Source organism: Salvelinus fontinalis, chromosome 2, assembly GCF_029448725.1.
Source record: "Salvelinus fontinalis isolate EN_2023a chromosome 2, ASM2944872v1, whole genome shotgun sequence".
Taxonomy (NCBI): domain Eukaryota; kingdom Metazoa; phylum Chordata; class Actinopteri; order Salmoniformes; family Salmonidae; genus Salvelinus; species Salvelinus fontinalis.
The window spans coordinates 3,821,680-3,848,330 of record NC_074666.1 but is presented as its reverse complement, the minus strand read 5'-3'; the positions used below and the strand labels follow the sequence as shown (position 1 = coordinate 3,848,330).

Here is a 26,651-nt window from a genome sequence, read left to right as displayed (position 1 = left end):
ACCCTGATCTCTGTGGTGACCCTGATTTAGTTAGTAACACAGTACCCTGGTCTCTGTGTGACCCTGATTTAGTTAGTAACACAGTACCCTGGTCTCTGTGTGACCCTGATTTAGTTAGTAACACAGTACCCTGATTTAGTTAGTAACACAGTACCCTGATCTCTGTGGGACCCTGATTTAGTTAGTAACACAGTACCCTGGTCTTTGTGTGACCCTGATTTAGTTAGTAACACAGTACCCTGGTCTCTGTGTGACCCTGATTTAGTTAGTAACACAGTACCCTGGTCTCTGTGTGACCCTGATTTAGTTAGTAACACAGTACCCTGATCACTGTGGTGACCCTGATTTAGTTAGTAACACAGTACCCTGATCTCTGTGTGACCCTGATTTAGTTAGTAACACAGTACCCTGATCTCTGTGTGACCCTGATTTAGTTAGTAACACAGTACCCTGATCTCTGTGTCACCCTGATTTAGTTAGTAACACAGTACCCTGATCTCTGTGTGACCCTGATTTAGTTAGTAACACAGTACCCTGATCTCTGTGTGACCCTGATTTAGTTAGTAACACAGTACCCTGATCTCTGTGTCACCCTGATTTAGTTAGTAACACAGTACCCTGATCTCTGTGTCACCCTGATTTAGTTAGTAACACAGTACCCTGGTCTCTGTGTGACCCTGATTTAGTTAGTAACACAGTACCCTGATCTCTGTGTCACCCTGATTTAGTTAGTAACACAGTACCCTGATCTCTGTGTCACCCTGATTTAGTTAGTAACACAGTACCCTGGTCTCTGTGTGACCCTGATTTAGTTAGTAACACAGTACCCTGATCTCTGTGTGACCCTGATTTAGTTAGTAACACAGTACCCTGGTCTCTGTGTGACCCTGATTTAGTTAGTAACACAGTACCCTGATCTCTGTGTGACCCTGATTTAGTTAGTAACACAGTACCCTGATCTCTGTGTGACCCTGATTTAGTTAGTAACACAGTACCCTGATCTCTGTGGGACCCTGATTTAGTTAGTAACACAGTACCCTGATCTCTGTGGTGACCCTGATTTAGTTAGTAACACAGTACCCTGATCTCTGTGGTGACCCTGATTTAGTTAGTAACACAGTACCCTGATCTCTGTGGTGACCCTGATTTAGTTAGTAACACAGTACCCTGATCTCTGTGGTGACCCTGATTTAGTTAGTAACACAGTACCCTGATCACTGTGTGACCCTGATTTAGTTAGTAACACAGTACCCTGATCTCTGTGTGACCCTGATTTAGTTAGTAACACAGTACCCTGATCTCTGTGTGACCCTGATTTAGTTAGTAACACAGTACCCTGGTCTCTGTGTGACCCTGATTTAGTTAGTAACACAGTACCCTGATCTCTGTGTGACCCTGATTTAGTTAGTAACACAGTACCCTGGTCTCTGTGTGACCCTGATTTAGTTAGTAACACAGTACCCTGGTCTCTGTGTGACCCTGATTTAGCTAGTAACACAGTACCCTGGTCTCTGTGTGACCCTGATTTAGTCAGTAACACAGTACCCTGGTCTCTGTGTGACCCTGATTTAGCCCACTGCAGTAAAAGGTTAAAATGTTCCCACGTTTGCGAAGATCACATTCACGGTAAACGCTGCATATGACGGCGCAAACGTAAATGACCTTTCAATGGCGCATTGTCCAAATCGCGATCGGATTGAATCCCGGACTAAGTTTCTATTGGTACTAATATACATACATTTCACTGTAGCTTTGTCTTGTACAAGCGTACGTGTCTGACGTAAGTATCTTTGTTGTTCCCTCTCTAACCAACCAGGCTTTTATAGAAATGGCTTCTGAAGAGGCAGCGATCACCATGGTGAACTACTACACCACAGCAACACCTCACGTACGCAACCAGCCAGTCTACATCCAGTACTCCAACCACCGCGAGCTTAAGACCGACAACCTGCCCAATCAGGGGGTGAGTACAGTCCAACTTGACCAATCAGGGGCTGAGTACAGTCCAACCTGACCAATCAGGGGGTGAGTACAGTCCAACCTGACCAATCAGGGGGTGAGTACAGTCCAACCTGACCAATCAGGGGCTGAGTACAGTCCAACCTGACCAATCAGGGGCTGAGTACAGTCCAACCTGACCAATCAGGGGGTGAGTACAGTCCAACCTGACCAATCAGGGGCTGAGTACAGTCCAACTTGACCAATCAGGGGCTGAGTACAGTCCAACCTGACCAATCAGGGGCTGAGTACAGTCCAACCTGACCAATCAGGGGGTGAGTACAGTCCAACCTGACCAATCATAGACTGAATCCGCTGCATGTACATTACACCCTGACCAATCAGGGAGTGAGTATCATAAAGCCTGACCAATCAGGGCCTCAGTCCACCACATGTATACGGATAAAAAAAATATATAATTTGCAGTTCATATAAGAAAATCGGTCTTTTTAAATAACTAAATTAGGCCATAATCTATGGATTTCACTTGACTGGGAACACAGATATGCATCTGTTGGTCACAGATACCTTAAGAAAAGGTAGGGTCACTATCTGGTGTGACCACCATTTACCTCATGCAGAGCGACACATCTCCTTCGCATAGAGTTGATCAGGCTGTTGACTGTGGCAACACAAGACATGCAACCAGAGGTCTCGTCACAGTCCCCAGCTCCAGAACAGAGGCTGGGAAACACACGGTATTCAAAAGAGCCATGAATACATGGAACTCTCTGGTAACCCAGGTAACTCAAGGTAGCAATAAAGCCCAGATTTAAAACCAGACAAAAGAACACCTTACTGCACGTAACAGGACTGCGAAGAGACTCGGCCATGTTTTGTGTTGTAATTTACACTTTATTGTGTAGGTGGGTGGTCTTGTGCACACGCCTAGACTTGTGGGAGCCAATTGTGTTGTGACAAGGTAGGGGTGGTATACAGAAGATAGCCCTATTTGGTAAAAGACCAAGTCCATATTATGGCAAGAACAGCTCAAATAAGCAAAGAGAAACGACAGTCCATCATTACTTTAAGACATGAAGGTCAGTCAATACGGAACATTTCAAGAACTTTCAAAGTTTCTTCAAGCGCAGTCGCCAAAAACCATCAAGCGCTATGATGAAACTGGCTCTCATGAGGACCGCCACAGGAAAGGAAGACCCAGAGTTGCCTCTGCTGCAGAGAATATGATGAAACTGGCTCTCATGAGGACCGCCACAAGAAAGACCCAGAGTTACCTCTGCTGCAGAGAATATGATGAAACTGGCTCTCATGAGGACCGCCACAGGATAGGAAGACCCAGAGTTGCCTCTGCTGCAGAGGATATGATGAAACTGGCTCTCATGAGGACCGCCACAGGAAAGGAAGACCCAGAGTTGCCTCTGCTGCAGAGAATATGATGAAACTGGCTCTCATGAGGACCGCCACAGGAAAGGAAGACCCAGAGTTACCTCTGCTGCAGAGGATAAGTTCATTAGAGTTTAACTGCACCTCAGTTTGCAGCCCAAATAAATGCTTCACAGAGTTCACATAACAGACACATCTCAACATCAACGGTTCAGAGGAGACTGTGTGAATCAGGCCTTCAGGGTTGAAATGATGGAGAAAAAACACTACTAAAGGACACCAATAAGAAGAAGAGACTTGCTTGGGCCAAGAAACATGAGCAATTGACATTAGACAATTGGAAATCTGTCCTTTGGTCTGATGAGTCTAAATTTTAGATTTTTGGTTCCAATCACCTTGTCTTTGTGAGACGCAGAGTAGGTTAACAGATGATCTCTGCATGTGTGGTTCCCTCCGTGAAGCATGGAGGAGGTGGTGTGCTTTGCTTTGGGGTGCTTTGCTGGTGACACTGTCTGTGATTTATTTAGAAATCAAGGCACACTTAACCAGCATGGCTACCACAGCATTCTGCAGCGATATGCCATCCCATTTGGTTTGTCCTTAGTGGGACTATCTTTTGTTTTGAACAGAACAATGACCCATAACACCCCTCCAGGCTGTGTAAGGGCTATTTGACCAAGGAGAGTGATGGAGTGCTGCATCAGATGACCTGGCCTCCACAATCACCCGACCTCAACCCAATTGAGATGGTTTGGGATGAGTTGGACCGCAGAGTAAAGGGAACTTCTTCAAGACTGTTGGTAAAGCATTCCAGGTGAAGCTGGTTGAGAGAATCCAAAGCTGTCATCAAGGCAAAGGGTGGCTACTTTGAAGAATACATTTTGATTTGTTTAACACTTTTTCGGTTACTACATTACTGCATTCCATATGTGTTATTTCATAGTTTTGATATCTTCCATATACACGATGTAGAAAATAGTAAAAAAATAAATAAAGAAAAACCCTTGAATGAGTCCAAACTTTTGACTGGTACTGTATATGAAATAAAACTAGTGCACTATACAGTGAAGGAAATAGGTTGCCATTTAGGAGGAGTGTATAACAGGCTGGTCCAGTCCACCGTGGTCAGTTGTTGTGATGGGACCTTTCCAGCAGCAGGCTGGTCCAGTCCACCATGGTCAGTTGTTGTGATAGGACCTTTCCAGCAGCAGGCTGGTCCAGTCCACCATGGTCAGTTGTTGTGATAGGACCTTTCCAGCAGCAGGCTGGTCCAGTCCACCGTGGTCAGTTGTCTGTGATAGGACCTTTCCAGCAGCAGGCTGGTCCAGTCCACCGTGGTCAGTTGTTGTGATAGGACCTTTCCAGCAGCAGGCTGGTCCAGTCCACCGTGGTCAGTTGTTGTGATAGGACCTTTCCAGCAGCAGGCTGGTCCAGTCCACCGTGGTCAGTTGTTGTGATAGGACCTTTCCAGCAGCAGGCTGGTCCAGTCCACCGTGGTCAGTTGTTGTGATAGGACCTTTCCAGCAGCAGGCTGGTCCAGTCCACCGTGGTCAGTTGTCTGTGATAGGACCTTTCCAGCAGCAGGCTGGTCCAGTCCACCGTGGTCAGTTGTCTGTGATAGGACCTTTCCAGCAGCAGGCTGGTCCAGTCCACCGTGGTCAGTTGTTGTGTCTGTGATAGGACCTTTCCAGCAGCAGGCTGGTCCAGTCCACCGTGGTCAGTTGTTGTGATAGGACCTTTCCAGCAGCAGGCTGGTCCAGGCCACCGTGGTCAGTTGTTGTGTCTGTGATAGGACCTTTCCAGCAGCAGGCTGGTCCAGTCCACCATGGTCAGTTGTTGTGTCTGTGATAGGACCTTTCCAGCAGCAGGCTGGTCCAGTCCACCGTGGTCAGTTGTCTGTGATAGGACCTTTCCAGCAGCAGGCTGGTCCAGTCCACCGTGGTCAGTTGTTGTGATAGGACCTTTCCAGCAGCAGGCTGGTCCAGTCCACCGTGGTCAGTTGTCTGTGATAGGACCTTTCCAGCAGCAGGCTGGTCCAGTCCACCGTGGTCAGTTGTTGTGATAGGACCTTTCCAGCAGCAGGCTGGTCCAGTCCACCGTGGTCAGTTGTCTGTGATAGGACCTTTCCAGCAGCAGGCTGGTCCAGTCCACCGTGGTCAGTTGTCTGTGATAGGACCTTTCCAGCAGCAGGCTGGTCCAGTCCACCGTGGTCAGTTGTTGTGATAGGACCTTTCCAGCAGCAGGCTGGTCCAGTCCACCGTGGTCAGTTGTTGTGATAGGACCTTTCCAGCAGCAGGCTGGTCCAGTCCACCGTGGTCAGTTGTTGTGATAGGACCTTTCCAGCAGCAGGCTGGTCCAGTCCACCGTGGTCAGTTGTTGTGATAGGACCTTTCCAGCAGCAGGCTGGTCCAGTCCACCGTGGTCAGTTGTCTGTGATAGGACCTTTCCAGCAGCAGGCTGGTCCAGTCCACCGTGGTCAGTTGTCTGTGATAGGACCTTTCCAGCAGCAGGCTGGTCCAGTCCACCGTGGTCAGTTGTTGTGTCTGTGATAGGACCTTTCCAGCAGCAGGCTGGTCCAGTCCACCGTGGTCAGTTGTTGTGATAGGACCTTTCCAGCAGCAGGCTGGTCCAGGCCACCGTGGTCAGTTGTTGTGTCTGTGATAGGACCTTTCCAGCAGCAGGCTGGTCCAGTCCACCATGGTCAGTTGTTGTGTCTGTGATAGGACCTTTCCAGCAGCAGGCTGGTCCAGTCCACCGTGGTCAGTTGTCTGTGATAGGACCTTTCCAGCAGCAGGCTGGTCCAGTCCACCATGGTCAGTTGTTGTGATAGGACCTTTCCAGCAGCAGGCTGGTCCAGTCCACCGTGGTCAGTTGTCTGTGATAGGACCTTTCCAGCAGCAGGCTGGTCCAGTCCACCGTGGTCAGTTGTTGTGATAGGACCTTTCCAGCAGCAGGCTGGTCCAGTCCACCGTGGTCAGTTGTCTGTGATAGGACCTTTCCAGCAGCAGGCTGGTCCAGTCCACCGTGGTCAGTTGTCTGTGATAGGACCTTTCCAGCAGCAGGCTGGTCCAGTCCACCGTGGTCAGTTGTTGTGATAGGACCTTTCCAGCAGCAGGCTGGTCCAGTCCACCGTGGTCAGTTGTTGTGATAGGACCTTTCCAGCAGCAGGCTGGTCCAGTCCACCGTGGTCAGTTGTTGTGATAGGACCTTTCCAGCAGCAGGCTGGTCCAGTCCACCGTGGTCAGTTGTTGTGATAGGACCTTTCCAGCAGCAGGCTGGTCCAGTCCACTGTGGTCAGTTGTTGTGATAGGACCTTTCCAGCAGCAGGCTGGTCCAGTCCACCATGGTCAGTTGTTGTGTCTGTGATAGGACCTTTCCAGCAGCAGGCTGGTCCAGTCCACCGTGGTCAGTTGTTGTGATAGGACCTTTCCAGCAGCAGGCTGGTCCAGTCCACCGTGGTCAGTTGTCTGTGATGGGACCTTTCCAGCAGCAGGCTGGTCCAGTCCACCGTGGTCAGTTGTCTGTGATAGGACCTTTCCAGCAGCAGGCTGGTCCAGTCCACCGTGGTCAGTTGTTGTGATAGGACCTTTCCAGCAGCAGGCTGGTCCAGTCCACCGTGGTCAGTTGTTGTGATAGGACCTTTCCAGCAGCAGGCTGGTCCAGTCCACCGTGGTCAGTTGTTGTGATAGGACCTTTCCAGCAGCAGGCTGGTCCAGTCCACCGTGGTCAGTTGTTGTGATAGGACCTTTCCAGCAGCAGGCTGGTCCAGTCCACTGTGGTCAGTTGTTGTGATAGGACCTTTCCAGCAGCAGGCTGGCCCAGTCCACCATGGTCAGTTGTTGTGTCTGTGATAGGACCTTTCCAGCAGCAGGCTGGTCCAGTCCACCGTGGTCAGTTGTTGTGATAGGACCTTTCCAGCAGCAGGCTGGTCCAGTCCACCGTGGTCAGTTGTCTGTGATGGGACCTTTCCAGCAGCAGGCTGGTCCAGTCCACCGTGGTCAGTTGTCTGTGATAGGACCTTTCCAGCAGCAGGCTGGTCCAGTCCACCGTGGTCAGTTGTTGTGATAGGACCTTTCCAGCAGCAGGCTGGTCCAGTCCACCGTGGTCAGTTGTTGTGATAGGACCTTTCCAGCAGCAGGCTGGTCCAGTCCACCGTGGTCAGTTGTTGTGATAGGACCTTTCCAGCAGCAGGCTGGTCCAGTCCACCGTGGTCAGTTGTTGTGTCTGTGATAGGACCTTTCCAGCAGCAGGCTGGTCCAGTCCACCGTGGTCAGTTGTTGTGATAGGACCTTTCCAGCAGCAGGCTGGTCCAGTCCACCGTGGTCAGTTGTTGTGATAGGACCTTTCCAGCAGCAGGCTGGTCCAGTCCACCGTGGTCAGTTGTTGTGATAGGACCTTTCCAGCAGCAGGCTGGTCCAGTCCACCGTGGTCAGTTGTCTGTGATAGGACCTTTCCAGCAGCAGGCTGGTCCAGGCCACCGTGGTCAGTTGTTGTGATAGGACCTTTCCAGCAGCAGGCTGGTCCAGTCCACCGTGGTCAGTTGTCTGTGATAGGACCTTTCCAGCAGCAGGCTGGTCCAGTCCACCATGGTCAGTTGTTGTGTCTGTGATAGGACCTTTCCAGCAGCAGGCTGGTCCAGTCCACCGTGGTCAGTTGTTGTGATGGGACATTTCCAGCAGCAGGCTGGTCCAGTCCACCGTGGTCAGTTGTCTGTGATAGGACCTTTCCAGCAGCAGGCTGGTCCAGTCCACCGTGGTCAGTTGTCTGTGATAGGACCTTTCCAGCAGCAGGCTGGTCCAGTCCACCGTGGTCAGTTGTTGTGATAGGACCTTTCCAGCAGCAGGCTGGTCCAGTCCACCGTGGTCAGTTGTTGTGATAGGACCTTTCCAGCAGCAGGCTGGTCCAGTCCACCGTGGTCAGTTGTGTCAAGCCACTGTAGAGTGTCATGTTACAACACACACAATGGATGACAAAACACACACAATGGCTGACCAATATATATATCAATATATTATTTATTGTTTGTTGTCATGGTAAATATTATTGATTGTTTGTTGTCATGGTAAACCCCATGTCTGTTACACATTATTGATTGTTGGTAGTCATGGTTAACTTTAATGTGTATATGAGCAGCATTATGAGAATAAGTTAAAAAGTTATATCACTTGGGATTATTGTTTGTTTGGGGTATTAAACCCAACATCCCCTTCTCCTCTCCCCCCTCTCCTCTCTCTCTTCCCCTTCTCCTCTCCCCCCTCTCCTCTTTCTCTTCCCCTTCTCCTCTCCCCCCTCTCCTCCCTCTCTCCCCCCTCTCCTCTCCCCCCTCTCCTCCCTCTCTCCCCCCTCTCCACCCTCTCTCCCCCCTCTCCTCTCCTCCCTCTCCCCCCTCTCCTCTCCCCTCTCTCCCCTCTCTCCTCTCCTCTCTCTCTTCCCCATCTCCTCTCCTCTCTCTCCCCCCTCTCCTCTCTCTCTTCCCCATCTCCTCCCTCTCCCCCTCTCCTCTCTCTCTTCCCCTTCTCCTCTCCTCCCTCTCTCCCCCCTCTTCTCCCTCTCCTCCCTCACTCCCCCCTCTCCTCTCCTCCCTCTCTCCCCCTCTCCTATCCTCTCTCGCTTCCACCTCTCCTCCCTCTCTCCCCCTTCTCCTCTCCTCCCTCTCTCCCGCCTCTCCTCTCCTCCCTCTCCTCCCTCACTCCCCCCTCTCCTCTCCTCCCTCTCTTCCCCCTCTCCTCCCCCCTCTCCTCCTCCCCAGAGAGTTCAGGCAGCATTGCAGGCAGTCAATGCAGTGACGTTGGGTGGTTCAGCATCTGGAGGTGACGGAACCCTGATGCCAGGACAGAGCCCCGTGCTGCGCATCATCGTAGAAAACCTCTTCTACCCTGTATCACTGGAGGTGCTACACCAGGTAACCCTGACCTCTAACCTCTAACCTCTTCTACCCTGTATCACTGGAGGTGCTACACCAGGTAACCCTGACCTCTAACCTCTAACCTCTCCTACCCTGTATCACTGGAGGTGCTACACCAGGTAACCCTAACCTCTAACCTCTAACCTCTTCTACCCTGTATCACTGGAGGTGCTACACCAGGTAACCCTAACCTCTAACCTCTTCTACCCTGTATCACTGGAGGTGCTACACCAGGTAACCCTGACCTCTAACCTCTTCTACCCTGTATCACTGGAGGTGCTACACCCGGTAACCTCTAACCTCTTCTACCCTGTATCACTGGAGGTGCTACACCAGGTAACCCTGACCTCTGACCTCTAACCCCTATCACTGGAGGTGCTACACCAGGTAACCCTGACCTCTGACCTATAACCTCTATCACTGGAGGTCCTACACCAGGTAACCCTGACCTCTAACCTCTATCACTGGAGGTCCTACACCAGGTAACCCTGACCTCTAACCTCTATCACTGGAGGTCCTACACCAGGTAACCCTGACCTCTAACCTCTATCACTGGAGGTCCTACACCAGGTAACCCTGACCTCTAACCTCTATCACTGGAGGTCCTACACCTGGTAACCCTGACCTCTGACCTCTAACCTCTACCACCTATCACTGGAGGTCCTACACCAGGTAACCCTGACCTCTAACCTCTATCACTGGAGGTCCTACACCAGGTAACCCTGACCTCTAACCTCTATCACTGGAGACCCTACACCAGGTAACCCTGACCTCTGACCTCTAACGTCTACCCCCTATCACTGGAGGTCCTACACCAGGTAACCCTGACCTCTAATCTCTATCACTGGAGGTCCTACACCAGGTAACCCTGACCTCTAAGCTCTATCACTGGAGGTCCTACACCAGGTAACCCTGACCTCTGACCTCGTCTACCCTGGACCACTGATTAGATGACTGGTTGAGTTATTGACTGATTAATAGATTGATGAAATACTCCTCCTCTATGGTGCTAAGTAGCCTAAGAGACATGTTCATATGAACTTGGTTTTTGTTTTGTCTCCGTAGATCTTCTCTAAGTTCGGGACAGTCCTGAAGATCATCACTTTTACCAAGAACAACCAGTTCCAGGCCCTGCTACAATACGCTGACCCGATGAATGCCCATCACGCCAAAGTGGTACGTACTGACCCGATGAATGCCCATCACGCCAAAGTGGTACGTACTGACCCGATGAATGCCCACCACGCCAAAGTGGTACGTACTGACCCGATGAATGCCCACCACGCCAAAGTGATACGTAGTCAAAACACTCAAATCAAAATCGAATTTTATTTGTCACATACACTTGGTTAGCAGATGTTAATGCGAGTGTAGCGAAATGCTTGTGCTTCTAGTTCCGACAATGCAGTAATATCCAACGAGTAATCTAACCTAACAATTTCACAACAGCTACCTTATACACACAAGTGTAAAGGGATGAAGAATATGTACATAAAAATATATGAATGAGTGATGGTACAGAACGGCATAGGCAAGATGCAGTAGATGGTATAGAGTACAGTATATACATATGACGTGAGTAATGTAGGGTATGTAAATATTATATTAAGTGTCATTGTTTAAAGTGGCTAGTGATACATTTTTTACATCATTTTTCCATTATTAAAGTGGCTGGAGTTGAGTCAGTATGTTGGCAGCGGCCACTAAATGTTAGTGGTGGCTGTTTAACAGTCTGATGGCCTTGAGATAGAAGCTGTTTTTCAGTCTCTAGTTCACAGCTTTGATGCACCTGTACTGACCTCGCCTTCTGGATGATAGCGGGGTGAACAGGCAGTGGCTCGGGTGGTTGTTGTCCTTGATGATCTTGATGGCCTTCCTGTGACATCGGGTGGTGTAGGTGTCCTGGAGGGCAGGTAGTTTTCCCCCGGTGATGCGTTGTGTAGACCTCACTACCCTCTGGAGAGCCTTACGGTTGTGGGCGGAGCTGTTGCCGTACCAGGCGGTGATACAGCCCCACAGGATGCTCTCAATTGTGCATCTGTAGAAGTTTGTGAGTGCTTTTGGTGACAAGCCAAATTTCTTCAGCCTCCTGAGTTTGAAGAGGCGCTGCTGCGCCTTCTTCACCACGCTGTCTGTGTGGGTGGACCATTTCAGTTTGTCCGTGATGTGTACGCTGAGGAACTTAAAACTTTCCACCTTCTCCACTACTGTCCCGTCCATGTGGATGGGGTTACTCCCTCTGCTGTTTCCTGAAGTCCACGATCATCTCCTTTGTTTTCTTGACGTTGAGTGTGAGGTTATTTTCCTGACACCACACTCCCAGTGCCCTCACCTCCTCCCTGTAGGCCGTCTCGTCGTTGTTGGTAATCAAGCCTACCACTGTAGTGTCGTCCGCAAACTTGATGATTGAGTTGGAGGCGTGCATGGCCACGCAGTCGTGGGTGAACAGGGAGTACAGGAGAGGGCTGAGAACGCACCCTTGTGGGGCCCCAGTGTTGAGGATCAGTGGGGTGGAGATGTTGTTACCTACCCTCACCACCTGGGGGCGGCCCGTCAGGAAGTCCAGGACCCAGTTGCACAGGGCGGGGTCGAGACCCAGGGTCTCGAGCTTGATGATGAGTTTGCAGGGTACTATGGTGTTAAATGCTGAGCTGTAGTCAATGAACAGCATTCTCACATAGGTATTCCTCTTGTCCAGATGGGATAGGGCAGTGTGCAGTGTGATGACGACTGCGTCGTCTGTGGACCTATTGGGGCGGTAAGCAAACTGAAGTGGGTCTAGGGTGTCAGGTAGGGTGGAGGTGATATGGTCCTTGACTAGTCTCTCAAAGCACTTCATGATGACGGAAGTGAGTGCTACGGGGCGGTAGTCATTTAGCTCAGTTACCTTTGCTTTATTGGGAACAGGAACAATGGTGGCCATCTTGAAGCATGTGGGAACAGCAGACTGGGATAGGGAATGATTGAATATGTCCGTAAACACACCAGCCAGCTGGTCTGTGCATGCTCTGAGGACGCGGCTGGGGATGCTCTGAGGACGCAGCTGGGGATGCTCTGAGGACGCGGCTGGGGATGCTCTGAGGACGCGGCTGGGGATGCTCTGAGGACGCAGCTGGGGATGCTCTGAGGGCGCGGCTGGGGATGCTCTGAGGGCGCGGCTGGGGATGCTCTGAGGACGCGGCTGGGGATGCTCTGAGGACGCAGCTGGGGATGCTCTGAGGACGCGGCTGGGGATGCTCTGAGGACGCGGCTGGGGATGCTCTGAGGACGCAGCTGGGGATGCTCTGAGGGCGCGGCTGGGGATGCTCTGAGGACGCGGCTGGGGATGCTCTGAGGGCGCGGCTGGGAATGCCGTCTGGGCCGGCAGCCCTGCGAGGGTTAACACGTTTAAATGTTTTACTCACGTCGGCTGCAGTGAAGGAGAGCCCACAGGTTTTGGTAGCGGGCCGTGTCAGTGGCACTGTATTGTCCTCAAAGCGCGGAAAGAAGTTGTTTAGTTTGTCTGGGAGCATGACATCCTGGTCCGCGACGTGGCTGGTTTTCTCTTTGTAGTCCGTGATTGTCTGTAGACCCTGCCACATACCTCTCGTATCTGAACCGTTGAATTGCGACTCTACTTTGTCTCTATACTGATGCTTAGCTTGCAGGTCAGTATAGACGCATAGTTTCCTAGGAACGTGAAGCAAGGCGGCCATCTCTGTCAGCGCCGGACAACAGAAAGGCAACAGCAAAAAGGTATAGCTCTGTTTGTACTATCGGGAGTGTATGGTGTTGAAATGGCTGTTTCTCCGGATGCTATATAGCTAACAACATGATCTGTTTCTCTATATGGATGACAACATGATCTGTTTCTCTATATGGATGACAACATGACCTGTTTCTCTATATGGATGACACCATGATCTGTTTCTCTATATGGATGACAACATGATCTGTTTCTCTATATGGATGACAACATGATCTGTTTCTCTATATGGCTAACAACATGATCTGTTTCTCTATATGGATGACAACATGATCTGTTTCTCTATATGGATGACAACATGATCTGTTTCTCTATATGGATGACAACATGATCTGTTTCTCTATATGGATGACAACATGATCTGTTTCTCCGGAGGCTATATGGATGACAACATGACCTGTTTCTCTATATGGATGACAACATGACCTGTTTCTCTGGATGCTATATGGATGACAACATGATCTGTTTCTCTATATGGATGACGACATGATCTGTTTCTCTATATGGATGACAACATGATCTGTTTCTCTATATGGATGACAACATGATCTGTTTCTCTATATGGATGACAACATGACCTGTTTCTCTATATGGATGACAACATGATCTGTTTCTCTATATGGATGACAACATGATCTGTTTCTCTATATGGATGACAACATGATCTGTTTCTCTATATGGATGACAACATGATCTGTTTCTCTATATGGATGACAACATGATCTGTTTCTCTATATGGATGACAACATGACCTGTTTCTCTGGAGGCTATATGGATAACAACATGATCTGTTTCTCTGGAGGCTATATGGATGACAACATGACCTGTTTCTCTGGAGGCTATATGGATAACAACATGATCTGTTTCTCTATATGGATGACAACATGATCTGTTTCTCTATATGGATGACAACATGATCTGTTTCTCTATATGGCTAACAACATGATCTGTTTCTCTGGAGGCTATATGGATGACAACATGATCTGTTTCTCTATATGGATGACAACATGATCTGTTTCTCTGGAGGCTATATGGATGACAACATGACCTGTTTCTCTGGAGGCTATATGGATAACAACATGATCTGTTTCTCTATATGGATGACAACATGATCTGTTTCTCTGGAGGCTATATGGATGACAACATGACCTGTTTCTCTGGAGGCTATATGGATAACAACATGATCTGTTTCTCTATATGGATGACAACATGACCGGTTTCTCTAGAGGCTATATGGATAACAACATGATCTGTTTCTCTATATGGATGACAACATGATCTGTTTCTCTATATGGATGACAACATGATCTGTTTCTCTATATGGATGACAACATGATCTGTTTCTCTATATGGATGACAACATGACCTGTTTCTCTATATGGATGACAACATGATCTGTTTCTCTATATGGCTAACAACATGATCTGTTTCTCCGGAGGCTATATGGATGACAACATGACCTGTTTCTCTATATGGATGACAATATGATCTGTTTCTCTATATGGATGACAACATGATCTGTTTCTCTATATGGACAACATGACCTGTTTCTCTATATGGATGACAACATGACCTGTTTCTCCGGAGGCTATATGGATGACAACATGACCTGTTTCTCTATATGGATGACAACATGACCTGTTTCTCTGGATGCTATATGGATGACAACATGATCTGTTTCTCTATATGGATGACAACATGATCTGTTTCTCTGGAGGCTATATGGATTCTCTCGTTAACACAAGTGTGAGTGTTGGTGAGGACAAAGCTGGAGATCACTATGATGGATGACAACATGATCTGTTTCTCTATATGGATGACAACATGATCTGTTTCTCTATATGGACAACATGACCTGTTTCTCTATATGGATGACAACATGACCTGTTTCTCCGGAGGCTATATGGATGACAACATGACCTGTTTCTCTATATGGATGACAACATGACCTGTTTCTCTGGATGCTATATGGATGACAACATGATCTGTTTCTCTATATGGATGACAACATGATCTGTTTCTCTGGAGGCTATATGGATTCTCTCGTTAACACAAGTGTGAGTGTTGATGAGGACAAAGCTGGAGATCACTCTGTCATGCTGATTGAGTTCGAATAACAGACTGGAAGCTTCAAAAGGAGAGTGATGCTTGGAATCATTGTTCTTCCTCTGTCAACCATGGTTACCTGCAAGGAAACATGTGCCTTCATCATTGCTTTACACAAAAGGATTTTCACAGGCAAGGATATTGCTGCCAGTAAGATTGCACCTAAATCAACCATTTATTAGATCATCAAGAACTTCAAGGAGAGCAGTTCAATTGTTGTGAAGAAGGCTTCAGGACGCCCAAGAAAGTCCAATGAGCGCCAGGACCGTCTCCTAAAGTTGATTCAGCTGCGGGATCGGGGCACCACCAGTACAGAGCTTGCTCAGGAATGGCAACAGACAGGTGTGAGTTCATCTGCACGCACAGTGAGGTGAAGACTTTTGGAGGATGGCCTGGTGTCAAGACGGGCAGCAAAGAAGCCACTTCTCTCCAGGAAAAACATCAGGGACAGACTGATATTCTACAAAAGGTACAGGGATTGGGCTGCTGACGGCTGGGGTAAAGTCATTTTCTCTGATGAATCCCCTTTCCGATTGTTTGGGGTATCCGGGAAAAAAAGCTTGTCCGGGGAAGACAAGGTGAGCGCTACCATCAGTCCTGTGTCCATCCAAACTGTTATGTATCCTGAGACCATTCATGTGTGGGTTTGCATCTCAGCCAAGGGAGTAGGCCTTTTCCAGCATGATGGAGCACCTTGCCATAAGTCAAAAGTGATAACTAAGTGGCTCGGGGAACAAAACATCGATATTTTGGGTCCATGTGTAACGGCTCTCGTTGGTGGTAGGAGGGGTGGACCAAGGTGCAGCGTGGTAGGCGTACGTCGTCTTTTTATTGATGACACCAAAACAAAATAACAAAGACAAAAAAACGAAAGCGAACAGTTCTGTCAGGTACAGACACTAAACAGAAAACAAGATCCCAACAAAACCCAAAAGGTAAATGACAACTTATATATGATCCCCAATCAGAGATAACGATAGACAGCTGCTTCTCATTGGGAACCACACTCGGCCAAAAACAAAGAAATAGAAAACATAGACTTTCCCACCCGAGTCACACCCTGACCTAACCAAATATAGAAAATAATAAGGATCTCTAAGGTCAGGGTATGACACCATGGCCAGGAAACTCCCCAGACCTTAATCCCATTGAGAACTTGTGGTCAATCCTCAAGAGGCGTGTGGACAAACAAAACCCCACAAATTCTGACAAACTCCACGCATTGATTATGCAAGAAGGGGCTGACATCAGTCAGGATGTGGCCCAGAAGTTAATTGACAGCATGCCAGGGCGGATTGCAGAGGTCTTGAAAAAGAAGGGTCAACACTGCAAATATTGACTCTTTGCATCAACTTCATGTAATTGTCAATAAAAGCCTTTGACACTTATGAAATGCTTGTAATTATACTTCAGTATTCCATAGTAACATCTGACAAAAATATCTAAAGACACTGAAGCAGCAAACTTTGTGGAAATTAATATTTGTGTCATTCTCAAAACTTTTGGCCACGACTGTACACTGCTGCTACTCCATTATCTATCCTGTTGTCTAGTCACTTTATCCCTAGCTAAATGTACATATCTACCTCAATAGGGTAGCATACCACCCTGCATACCACTGCAGGCTTGCTTCTGAAGCTAAGCAGGGTTGGTCCTGGTCAGTCCCTGGATGGGAGACCAGATGCTGCTGGAAGTGGTATTGGAGGGCCAGTAGGAGGCACTCTTTCCTCTGGTCTAATAAAATATCCCAATGCCCCCAGGGCAGTGATTGGGGACACTGCCCTGTGTAGGGTGCCGTCTTTCGGATGGGACGTTAAACGGGTGTCCTGACTCTCTGAGGTCATTAAAGATCCCATGGCACTTATCGTAGGGGTGTTAACCCCGGTGTCCTGGCTAAATTCCCAATCTGACCCTCAAACCATCATGGTCACCTAATAATCCCCAGTTTACGATTGGCTCATTCATCCCCCTCCTCTCCCCTGTAACTATTCCCCAGGTCGTTGCTGCAAATGAGAACGTGTTCTCAGTCAACTTACCTGATAAAATAAAAAATAACCTGTACATAGACTTGGTACTGGTACTCCCTGTATACGGGGCATTCGGAAAGTATTCAGACCCCTTGACTTTTCCCACATTTTGTTACGTTACAGCCTTATTCTAAAATAGTTTCAATTGTTTTTTCCTCCTAATCAATCTACACACAATACCCCAAAAATGACAAAGCAAAAACAGGTTTTTAGAAATGTTTGCAAATAAATATCACATTTACATAAGTATTCAGACCCTTTACTTAGTACTTTGTTGAAGCACCTTTGGCAGCGATTACAGCCTCTTCTTGGGGTATGACGCTACAAGCTTGGCACACCTGTATTCACTGGACAAACATACAGGCTAAACATGCTGTCTACCTCTGATCTTGGAGGAGAAGAAGAAGGAAGAGGAAGGAGAAGAGGTTGGACAGTGTGTTTTACTGTCTGTAGGGTAATTCCAGTATTTCCCCCAGAATTCCCCGGTTTTCCATAAATCCTGGTTGGACGATGCTGCTCTTCCTGCTTATTCCCTACTGATATCTGACATATTCCAACCAGGATTTCTGGAATTTTGCAACCCTATCTTGTCTGGCTTCTTTTATTTCATCCCTTGCTATAGAGCCCACAGATCAGACACACACACACACACACACACACACACACACACACACACACACACACACACACACACACACACACACACACACACACACACACACACACACACACACACACACACACACACACACACACACACTCCTAGGCCACAAATCATCAGCCCCCAGGTTTTCATCTGTCAGTGGCTCTGTGGCGAGGAGAGTTGAAGGCAGTGAGACCAACCCAGAGATGACAGACAGTAATTATATCCTTTTAGTGTGCTGTAGTCTGGCCTCTGTTCTGACTTTGTTCTGTTGTACTGCTGCCGTGTCTTCCCCTGTTCCCCACACAAACAATATATCTGACCCACTACTTTGGTGCACTATATAGGTACTAGGGTGCCCTTTGGGACACATCCTGAACCTATAGTGTTGTAGAGAGAATGGGAAGGGGCGGGGGTGAAGTAGAGCCCCGGGGGGCGAGGGTGAAGTAGAGCCCTGGGGAGCGAGGGTGAAGTAGAGCCCCAGGGGGTGAGGGCGAGGGTGACGTAGAGCCCCGGGGGCGAGGGTGAAGTAGAGCCCCAGGGGGCGAGGGTGAAGTAGAGCCCCAGGGGGTGAGGGCGAGGGTGAAGTAGAGCCCTGGGGGGCGAGGGTGAAGTAGAGCCCCGGGTGCGAGGGTGAAGTAGAGCCCCGGGGCGAGGGTGAAGTAGAGCCCCAGGGGGAGAGGGTGAAGTAGAGCCCCAGGGGGTGAGGGCGAGGGTGAAGTAGAGCCCCGGGGGCGAGGGTGAAGTAGAGCCCCAGGGGGCGAGGGTGAAGTAGAGCCCCAGGGGGTGAGGGCGAGGGTGAAGTAGAGCCCTGGGGGGCGAGGGTGAAGTAGAGCCCCAGGGGGTGAGGGCGAGGGTGAAGTAGAGCCCCGGGGGCGAGGGTGAAGTAGAGCCCCGGGGACGAGGGTGAAGTAGAGCCCCAGGGGGCGAGGGTGAAGTAGAGCCCCAGGGGGTGAGGGCGAGGGTGAAGTAGAGCCCCAGGGGGCGATGGTGAAGTAGAGCCACGGGGGGGTGAAGGCGATGGTGAAGTAGAGCCACGGGGGGGGTGAAGGCGAGGGTGAAGTAGAGCCCCAGGGGGAGAGGGTGAAATAGAGCCCCGGGGGCAAGGGTGAAGTAGAGCCCCGGGGGCGAGGGTGAAGTAGAGCCCCAGGGGGCGAGGGTGAAGTAGAGCCCCGCGGGCGAGGGTGAGGGTGAAGTAGAGCCCCAGGGGGGTGAAGGTGAGGGTGAAGTAGAGCCCCAGGGGGCGAGGGTGAAGTAGAGCCCCGGGGGCGAGGGTGAAGTAGAGCCCCGGGGGCGAGGGTGAAGTAGAGCCCCAGGGGGGCGAGGGTGTAGTAGAGCCCAGGGGGCGAGGGTGAAGTGGCCTGATAGTGGACACAGCAGTGGCCTGATAGTGGACACAGCAGTGGCCTGATAGTGGACACAGCAGTGGCCTGATAGTGGACACAGCAGTGGCCTGATAGTGGACACAGCAGTGGCCTGATAGTCGTTCATCATAAGGGGTTAAATTTAGTGAACGTTGCTCCAGACCTCTAATGGTATCTAGGGGTTGGTCGTAAATGTCACCCGAATCCCCACGGGCCCTGGTTGCTACGACCTCCGACGAGTCATCAAACATGCAAAAGGACAACTTAGGTGGAAGGTGGAATCCTATTACACCGGCTCTGATGCTTGTCGTATGTGGCAGAGCTTGCAGACGCTAACGGAAACCCAGCCGTGAGTTGCCCAGCGACGCAGAACTCCCAAACGGGGAATTTAACACATGTGCCCTGTGTGAAAGTCCCTGTTTTTCCGGATGACTGTCTGATCTCACTTTCCGTGGCGGATGTGAGCAAAACATTTAAACAGGTTAACAATCCCAAGCTATAGACAGAACACCAGGGTGCGTTCTTAAAGAATTCTTAAAGAATGCACCGATAGGGCCCGTGGCGGTCATTACATTTTGTCAGCCGGTGATTGTTAAGCAAATAACTGTCGGTCTCACGGTAATTGGCCGTTAATTAACATAAACACATTTAGCATCTCTTGGGTTCCACATATCGCCCACAAGCCACTGATGCTGACGTTTTGGAACATCTACATTTTAACAAGTCACAATAAATCCCTTTAATATAGCCTCCACCTTCACAATAAATACATGTAATGTAGCCTCCACCTTCACAATAAATACAATGTTTATTTTAGACGGGTCTAAAGAAACATGATATGTAGAAAATGTAGTCTATTTCAGAAGAACAGAATAGCATACTCTGAGTTGTCCTTATGTTAGGCCCTGCTATAGCTATGCCATGTGGTTGTGGACTAGTTAATATAGCGGACAAGATTTGCTTAGAATTCCGTGGCATTATTTTATATTATGAAGAATACAAATCAACAAAGCTGAATGAACTAGAAAGGATATTTTTTATGATTTGAGTGAGTGCTCACATGCTGCTATTCTGTGTTCAGCGGAATATAACTGTATATAGCTCCACATTGATCTGGTACTTCCTGTATATAGCTCCACATGATCTGGTACTCCCTGTATATAGCTCCACATTGATCTGGTACTTCCTGTATATAGCTCCACATTGATCTGGTACTTCCTGTATATAGCTCCACATTGATCTGGTATTTCCTGTATATAGCTCCACATTGATCTGGTACTTCCTGTATATAGCTCCACATTGATCTGGTACTTCCTGTATATAGCTCCACATTGATCTGGTACTTCCTGTATATAGCTCCACATTGATCTGGTACTTCCTGTATATAGCTCCACATTGATCTGGTACTTCCTGTATATAGCTCCACATTGATCTGGTACTTCCTGTATATAGCTCCACATTGATCTGGTACTGGTACTTCCTGTATATAGCTCCACATTGATCTGGTACTCCCTGTATATAGCTCCACATTGATCTGGTACTTCCTGTATATAGCTCCATATTGATCTGGTACTTCCTGTATATAGCTCCACAGTGATCTGGTACTCCCTGTATATAGCTCCACATTGATCTGGTACTGGAACTCCCTGTATATAGCTCCACATTGATCTGGTACTTCCTGTATATAGTTCCACATTGATTTGGTACTCCCTGTATATAGTTCCACATTGATCTGGTACTTCCTGTATATAGTTCCACATTGATCTGGTACTTCCTGTATATAGCTCCACATTGATATGGTACTCCCTGTATATAGCTCCACATTGATCTGGTACTGGAACTCCCTGTATATAGCTCCACATTGATCTGGTACTTCCTGTATATTGCTCCACATTGATATGGTACTTCCTGTATATAGCTCCACATTGATCTGGTACTGGTACTCCTGTCACTTTGAATCAGTAACCCAACTCTAGTTGTTCTATATTCTCTGAGGGGTGCAGTAACTTTTATTTTATTTTTATTTATTTCACCTTTATTTAACCAGGTAGGCTAGTTGAGAACAAGTTCTCATTTGCAACTGCGACCTGGCCAAGATAAAGCATAGCAGTGTAAACAGACAACAACACAGAGTTACACATGGAGTAAACAATAAACAAGTCAATAACATGGTAGAAAAAAGAGAAAAAAAGAGAATCTATATACAATGTGTGCAAAAGGCATGAGGTAGGCAATAAATCGAGTAATTACAATTTAGCAGATAAAGCAAACTGCTGCTCTACAGAGGAGCTTGTTGTTCTATATTAGTGGTACAGTAACTGCTGCTCTACAGAGGAGCTTGTTGTTCTATATTAGTGGTACAGGCTGCTCTACAGAGGAGCTTGTTGTTCTATATTAGTGGTACAGTAACTGCTGCTCTACAGAGGAGCTTGTTGTTCTATATTAGTGGTACAGTAACTGCTGCTCTACAGAGGAGCTTGTTGTTCTATATTAGTGGTACAGTAACTAATGCTCTACAGAGGAGCTTGTTGTTCTATATTAGTGGTACAGTAACTGCTGCTCTACAGAGGAGCTTGTTGTTCTAAATTAGTGGTACAGGCTGCTCTACAGAGGAGCTTGTTGTTCTATATTAGTGGTACAGGCTGCTCTACAGAGGAGCTTGTTGTTCTATATTAGTGGTACAGTAACTGCTGCTCTACAGAGGAGCTTGTTGTTCTATATTAGTGGTACAGGCTGCTCTACAGAGGAGCTTGTTGTTCTATATTAGTGGTACAGGCTGCTCTACAGAGGAGCTTGTTGTTCTATACTAGTGGTACAGTAACTGCTGCTCTACAGAGGAGCTTGTTGTTCTATATTCTCTGAGGGGTACAGTAACTGCTGCTCTACAGAGGAGCTTGTTGTTCTATATTAGTGGTACAGTAACTACTGCTCTACAGAGGAGCTTGTTGTTCTATATTAGTGGTACAGGCTGCTCTACAGAGGAGCTTGTTGTTCTATATTAGTGGTACAGGCTGCTCTACAGAGGAGCTTGTTGTTCTATATTAGTGGTACAGTAACTACTGCTCTACAGAGGAGCTTGTTGTTCTATATTAGTGGTACAGGCTGCTCTACAGAGGAGCTTGTTGTTCTATATTAGTGGTACAGTAACTGCTGCTCTACAGAGGAGCTTGTTGTTCTATATTAATGGTACAGTAACTGCTGCTCTACAGAGGAGCTTGTTGATCTATATTAGTGGTATAGTAACTGCTGCTCTACAGAGGAGCTTGTTGTTCTATATTAGTGGTACAGTAACTACTGCTCTACAGAGGAGCTTGTTGTTCTATATTAGTGGTACAGGCTGCTCTACAGAGGAGCTTGTTGTTCTATATTAGTGGTACAGTAACTACTGCTCTACAGAGGAGCTTGTTGTTCTATATTAGTGGTACAGGCTGCTCTACAGAGGAGCTTGTTGTTCTATATTAGTGGTACAGTAACTGCTGCTCTACGGAGGAGCTTGTTGTTCTATATTAGTGGTACAGTAACTGCTGCTCTACAGAGGAGCTTGTTGTTCTATATTAGTGGTACAGTAACTGCTGCTCTACAGAGGAGTGTGTTGTTCTATATTCTCTGAGGGGTACAGTAACTGTAGTGACACATATTCTGTCATTACTGTAGAACACTGTGGTTTTCTGATGATGGGAGTAGTTTTTCCCTCTGCACTAGACTATAATGATGCACTTCATTCTTCACTAGGACCCTGTGTGAAGACAGGTTTGTGGTGGTCACTCAGAGAGATAATCAGACATGTTTATGGTGGTCACTCAGAGAGATAATCAGACAGGTTTGTGGTGGTCACTCAGAGAGATAATCAGACAGGTTTGTGGTGGTCACTCAGAGAGATACCTAGACATGTTTATGGTGGTCACACAGAGAGATAATCAGACATGTTTATGGTGGTCACTCAGAGAGATACCTAGACAGGTTTATGGTGGTCACTCAGAGAGATAATCAGACATGTTTATGGTGGTCACTCAGAGAGATAATCAGACATGTTTATGGTGGTCACTCAGAGAGATAATCAGACAGGTTTGTGGTGGTCACTCAGAGAGATAATCAGACATGTTTATGGTGGTCACTCAGAGAGATAATCAGACAGGTTTGTGGTGGTCACTCAGAGAGATAATCAGACATGTTTATGGTGGTCACTCAGAGAGATAATCAGACATGTTTATGGTGGTCACTCAGAGAGATAATCAGACATGTTTATGGTGGTCACTCAGAGAGATACCTAGACATGTTTATGGTGGTCACTCAGAGAGATAAGCAGACATGTTTATGGTGGTCACTCAGAGAGATACCTAGACATGTTTATGGTGGTCACTCAGAGAGATAATCAGACATGTTTATGGTGGTCACTCAGAGAGATAATCAGACAGGTTTGTGGTGGTCACTCAGAGAGATAATCAGACAGGTTTGTGGTGGTCACTCAGAGAGATACCTAGACATGTTTATTGTGGTCACTCAGAGAGATAATCAGACATGTTTATGGTGGTCACTCAGAGAGATACCTAGACATATTTATGGTGGTCACTCAGAGAGATAATCAGACAGGTTTGTGGTGGTCACTCAGAGAGATAATCAGACATGTTTATGGTGGTCACTCAGAGAGATAATCAGACAGGTTTGTGGTGGTCACTCAGAGAGATAATCAGACATGTTTATGGTGGTCACTCAGAGAGATAATCAGACATGTTTATGGTGGTCACTCAGAGAGATACCTAGACATGTTTATGGTGGTCACTCAGAGAGATAAGCAGACATGTTTATGGTGGTCACTCAGAGAGATACCTAGACATGTTTATGGTGGTCACTCAGAGAGATAATCAGACATGTTTATGGTGGTCACTCAGAGAGATAATCAGACAGGTTTGTGGTGGTCACTCAGAGAGATAATCAGACAGGTTTGTGGTGGTCACTCAGAGAGATACCTAGACATGTTTATGGTGGTCACTCAGAGAGATAATCAGACATGTTTATGGTGGTCACTCAGAGAGATACCTAGACATATTTATGGTGGTCACTCAGAGAGATAATCAGACAGGTTTGTGGTGGTCACTCAGAGAGATAATCAGACATGTTTATGGTGGTCACTCAGAGAGATAATCAGACAGGTTTGTGGTGGTCACTCAGAGAGATAATCAGACAGGTTTGTGGTGGTCACTCAGAGAGATACCTAGACATGTTTATGGTGGTCACACAGAGAGATACCTAGACATGTTTATGGTGGTCACTCAGAGAGATAATCAGACATGTTTATGGTGGTCACTCAGAGAGATAATCAGACATGTTTATGGTGGTCACTCAGAGAGATAATCAGACATGTTTATGGTGGTCACTCAGAGAGATAATCAGACAGGTTTGTGGTGGTCACTCAGAGAGATAATCAGACAGGTTTGTGGTGGTCACTCAGAGAGATACCTAGACATGTTTATGGTGGTCACTCAGAGAGATAATCAGACAGGTTTGTGGTGGTCACTCAGAGAGATACCTAGACATGTTTATGGTGGTCACTCAGAGAGATACCTAGACATGTTTATGGTGGTCACTCAGAGAGATAATCAGACAGGTTTGTGGTGGTCACTCAGAGAGATACCTAGACATGTTTATGGTGGTCACTCAGAGAGATAATCAGACAGGTTTGTGGTGGTCACTCAGAGAGATAATCAGACATGTTTATGGTGCCCTGAGAGATACTTAAACATGTTTATGGTGGTCACTCAGAGAGATACTCCAATATATTTGTTGATCTCTCTCTCTCTCTCTCTCTCTCTCTGCCTCTCTCCCTCTCTCTCCCGCTCTCCTCCCTCCTCCTACTGACCCTTGGCCCTCCCTCCTCCCCTCTCCTCCTCTCTCTCTCGCTCTCTCTCACTCTCACTCTCGCTCTCGCTCTCTCTCTCTCTCTCTCTCTCTCTCTCTCTCTCTCTCTCTCTCTCTCTCTCTCTCTCTTTCTCTGTCTCTCTCGCTCTCTCTCTCGCTCTCTCTCTCTCTGTCTCTCTCTCTCTCCCTCTCCCTGTCTCTGTCTCTGTCCCTCTCTCTGTCTCTCTCTCTCTGTCTCTCTAGACTTTGGATGGCCAGAACATCTATAACGCGTGCTGTACTCTGCGTGTGGAGTTCTCCAAGCTGACCAGCCTGAATGTGAAGTACAACAACGACAAAAGCCGAGATTTCACCCGCCTGGACCTTCCCTCTGGAGATGGACAACCTACCATGGACCCTGCCTTGACTGCCGCCTTCGGTGAGACCAACGACGCTTATTACTTGGACCAGGAACAGTTAGCATTTCAACACTTAGCATTTCAGCACTTAGCATTTCAACACTTAGCATTTCCGATAGGAAAACACATCACAGTTAGCCACAATTTAAAGAGTCCCCTCCACATCCTGTCTGCCCCCGCCACTTCCTGTCATGTTCTCCACATCCTCTCTGTCCCCCCTACTTCATGTCTGCCCCCTCCACTTCCTGTCTGTCCCCTCCACGTCCTGTCTGTTACCTCCACTTCCTGTCTGTCCCCTACAATAAATTAATAGAAGTAGAAGAAGAAATGGACTACTTTAAAATGGAGAAAGCCCTCAATGGATCTGACCATGCGGTCACAGAAACCAATATAGCAAAAGATGCAACGAAGAGCCCTCTATCAACCTCTATGTTTCTGTCCCCTCCACTTCCTGCCTGTTTCTCACCTCTGGCCCATTCACAACCCACCCAATACGTGGTCATCAACATACAAACCTCTCTAATCTGAACGTTACTTCACTGGGATGTCAGTGAATGAGTGATGGTTTGAAAACACAGGTTGTGTTTTTGTTTTTTAAATCAATTTGAGTTGACTAATTTGGATAAGCATGTCCCTTAGGTAATGTAGTGGGGTAAAATGTATCATATATGATATTATATATACCTCACATGCAACCAGTGTTAGCCTATTAAAATGTTAATCTGACTTCATTTAACATTATTGTAAAATCATGTGCAATCAATTATTATCCGTTTAGCTAACTGAGAATGGCCATGGAAAGCGAATATCAAAGAACTTATTATTTAATAACTTTGTAAATGATAACATTACAAATCAAATCAAATGTTATTTGTCACATACACATGTTTAGCAGCTGTTATTGCGGATGAAGTGAAATGCTTGTGTTTCTAGCTGCAACAGTGCAGTAGTATCTTAACAATTTCACACAATACACACAAACCTAAAGTAAAGGAATGGAATTAAGAATATATAAATATATGGACGAGCAATGTCAGAGCGGTATAGACTAAGATACAGTAGAATAGAATACAGTATATACATATGAGTAATGTCAGAGCAGCATAGACTAAGATACAGTAGAATAGAATACAGTATATACATATGATATGAGTAATACATAGACTAAGATACAGTAGAATAGGATAGAATACAGTATATACATATGAGATGAGTAATACATACACTAAGATACAGTAGAATAGGATACAGTATATACATATGAG

The 26,651-nt window shown here is 47.4% G+C and overlaps 1 protein-coding gene across 4 annotated transcripts in view; it reads left to right on the top strand.

Annotated features, from left to right (window-relative positions):
• LOC129810550 (polypyrimidine tract-binding protein 3-like) overlaps positions 1-26,651 on the top strand; it is a 111,001-nt gene that overhangs the window by 49,517 nt on the left and 34,833 nt on the right. For all 4 annotated transcript variants that reach the window (XM_055861159.1, XM_055861179.1, XM_055861168.1 and 1 more), the window contains exons 4-7: positions 1,817-1,963; positions 9,092-9,244; positions 10,313-10,423; positions 25,232-25,406. In XM_055861159.1, coding sequence (XP_055717134.1) covers positions 1,817-1,963; positions 9,092-9,244; positions 10,313-10,423; positions 25,232-25,406 — 586 coding nt within the window. The remainder of the gene's footprint in view (positions 1-1,816; positions 1,964-9,091; positions 9,245-10,312; positions 10,424-25,231; positions 25,407-26,651) is intronic.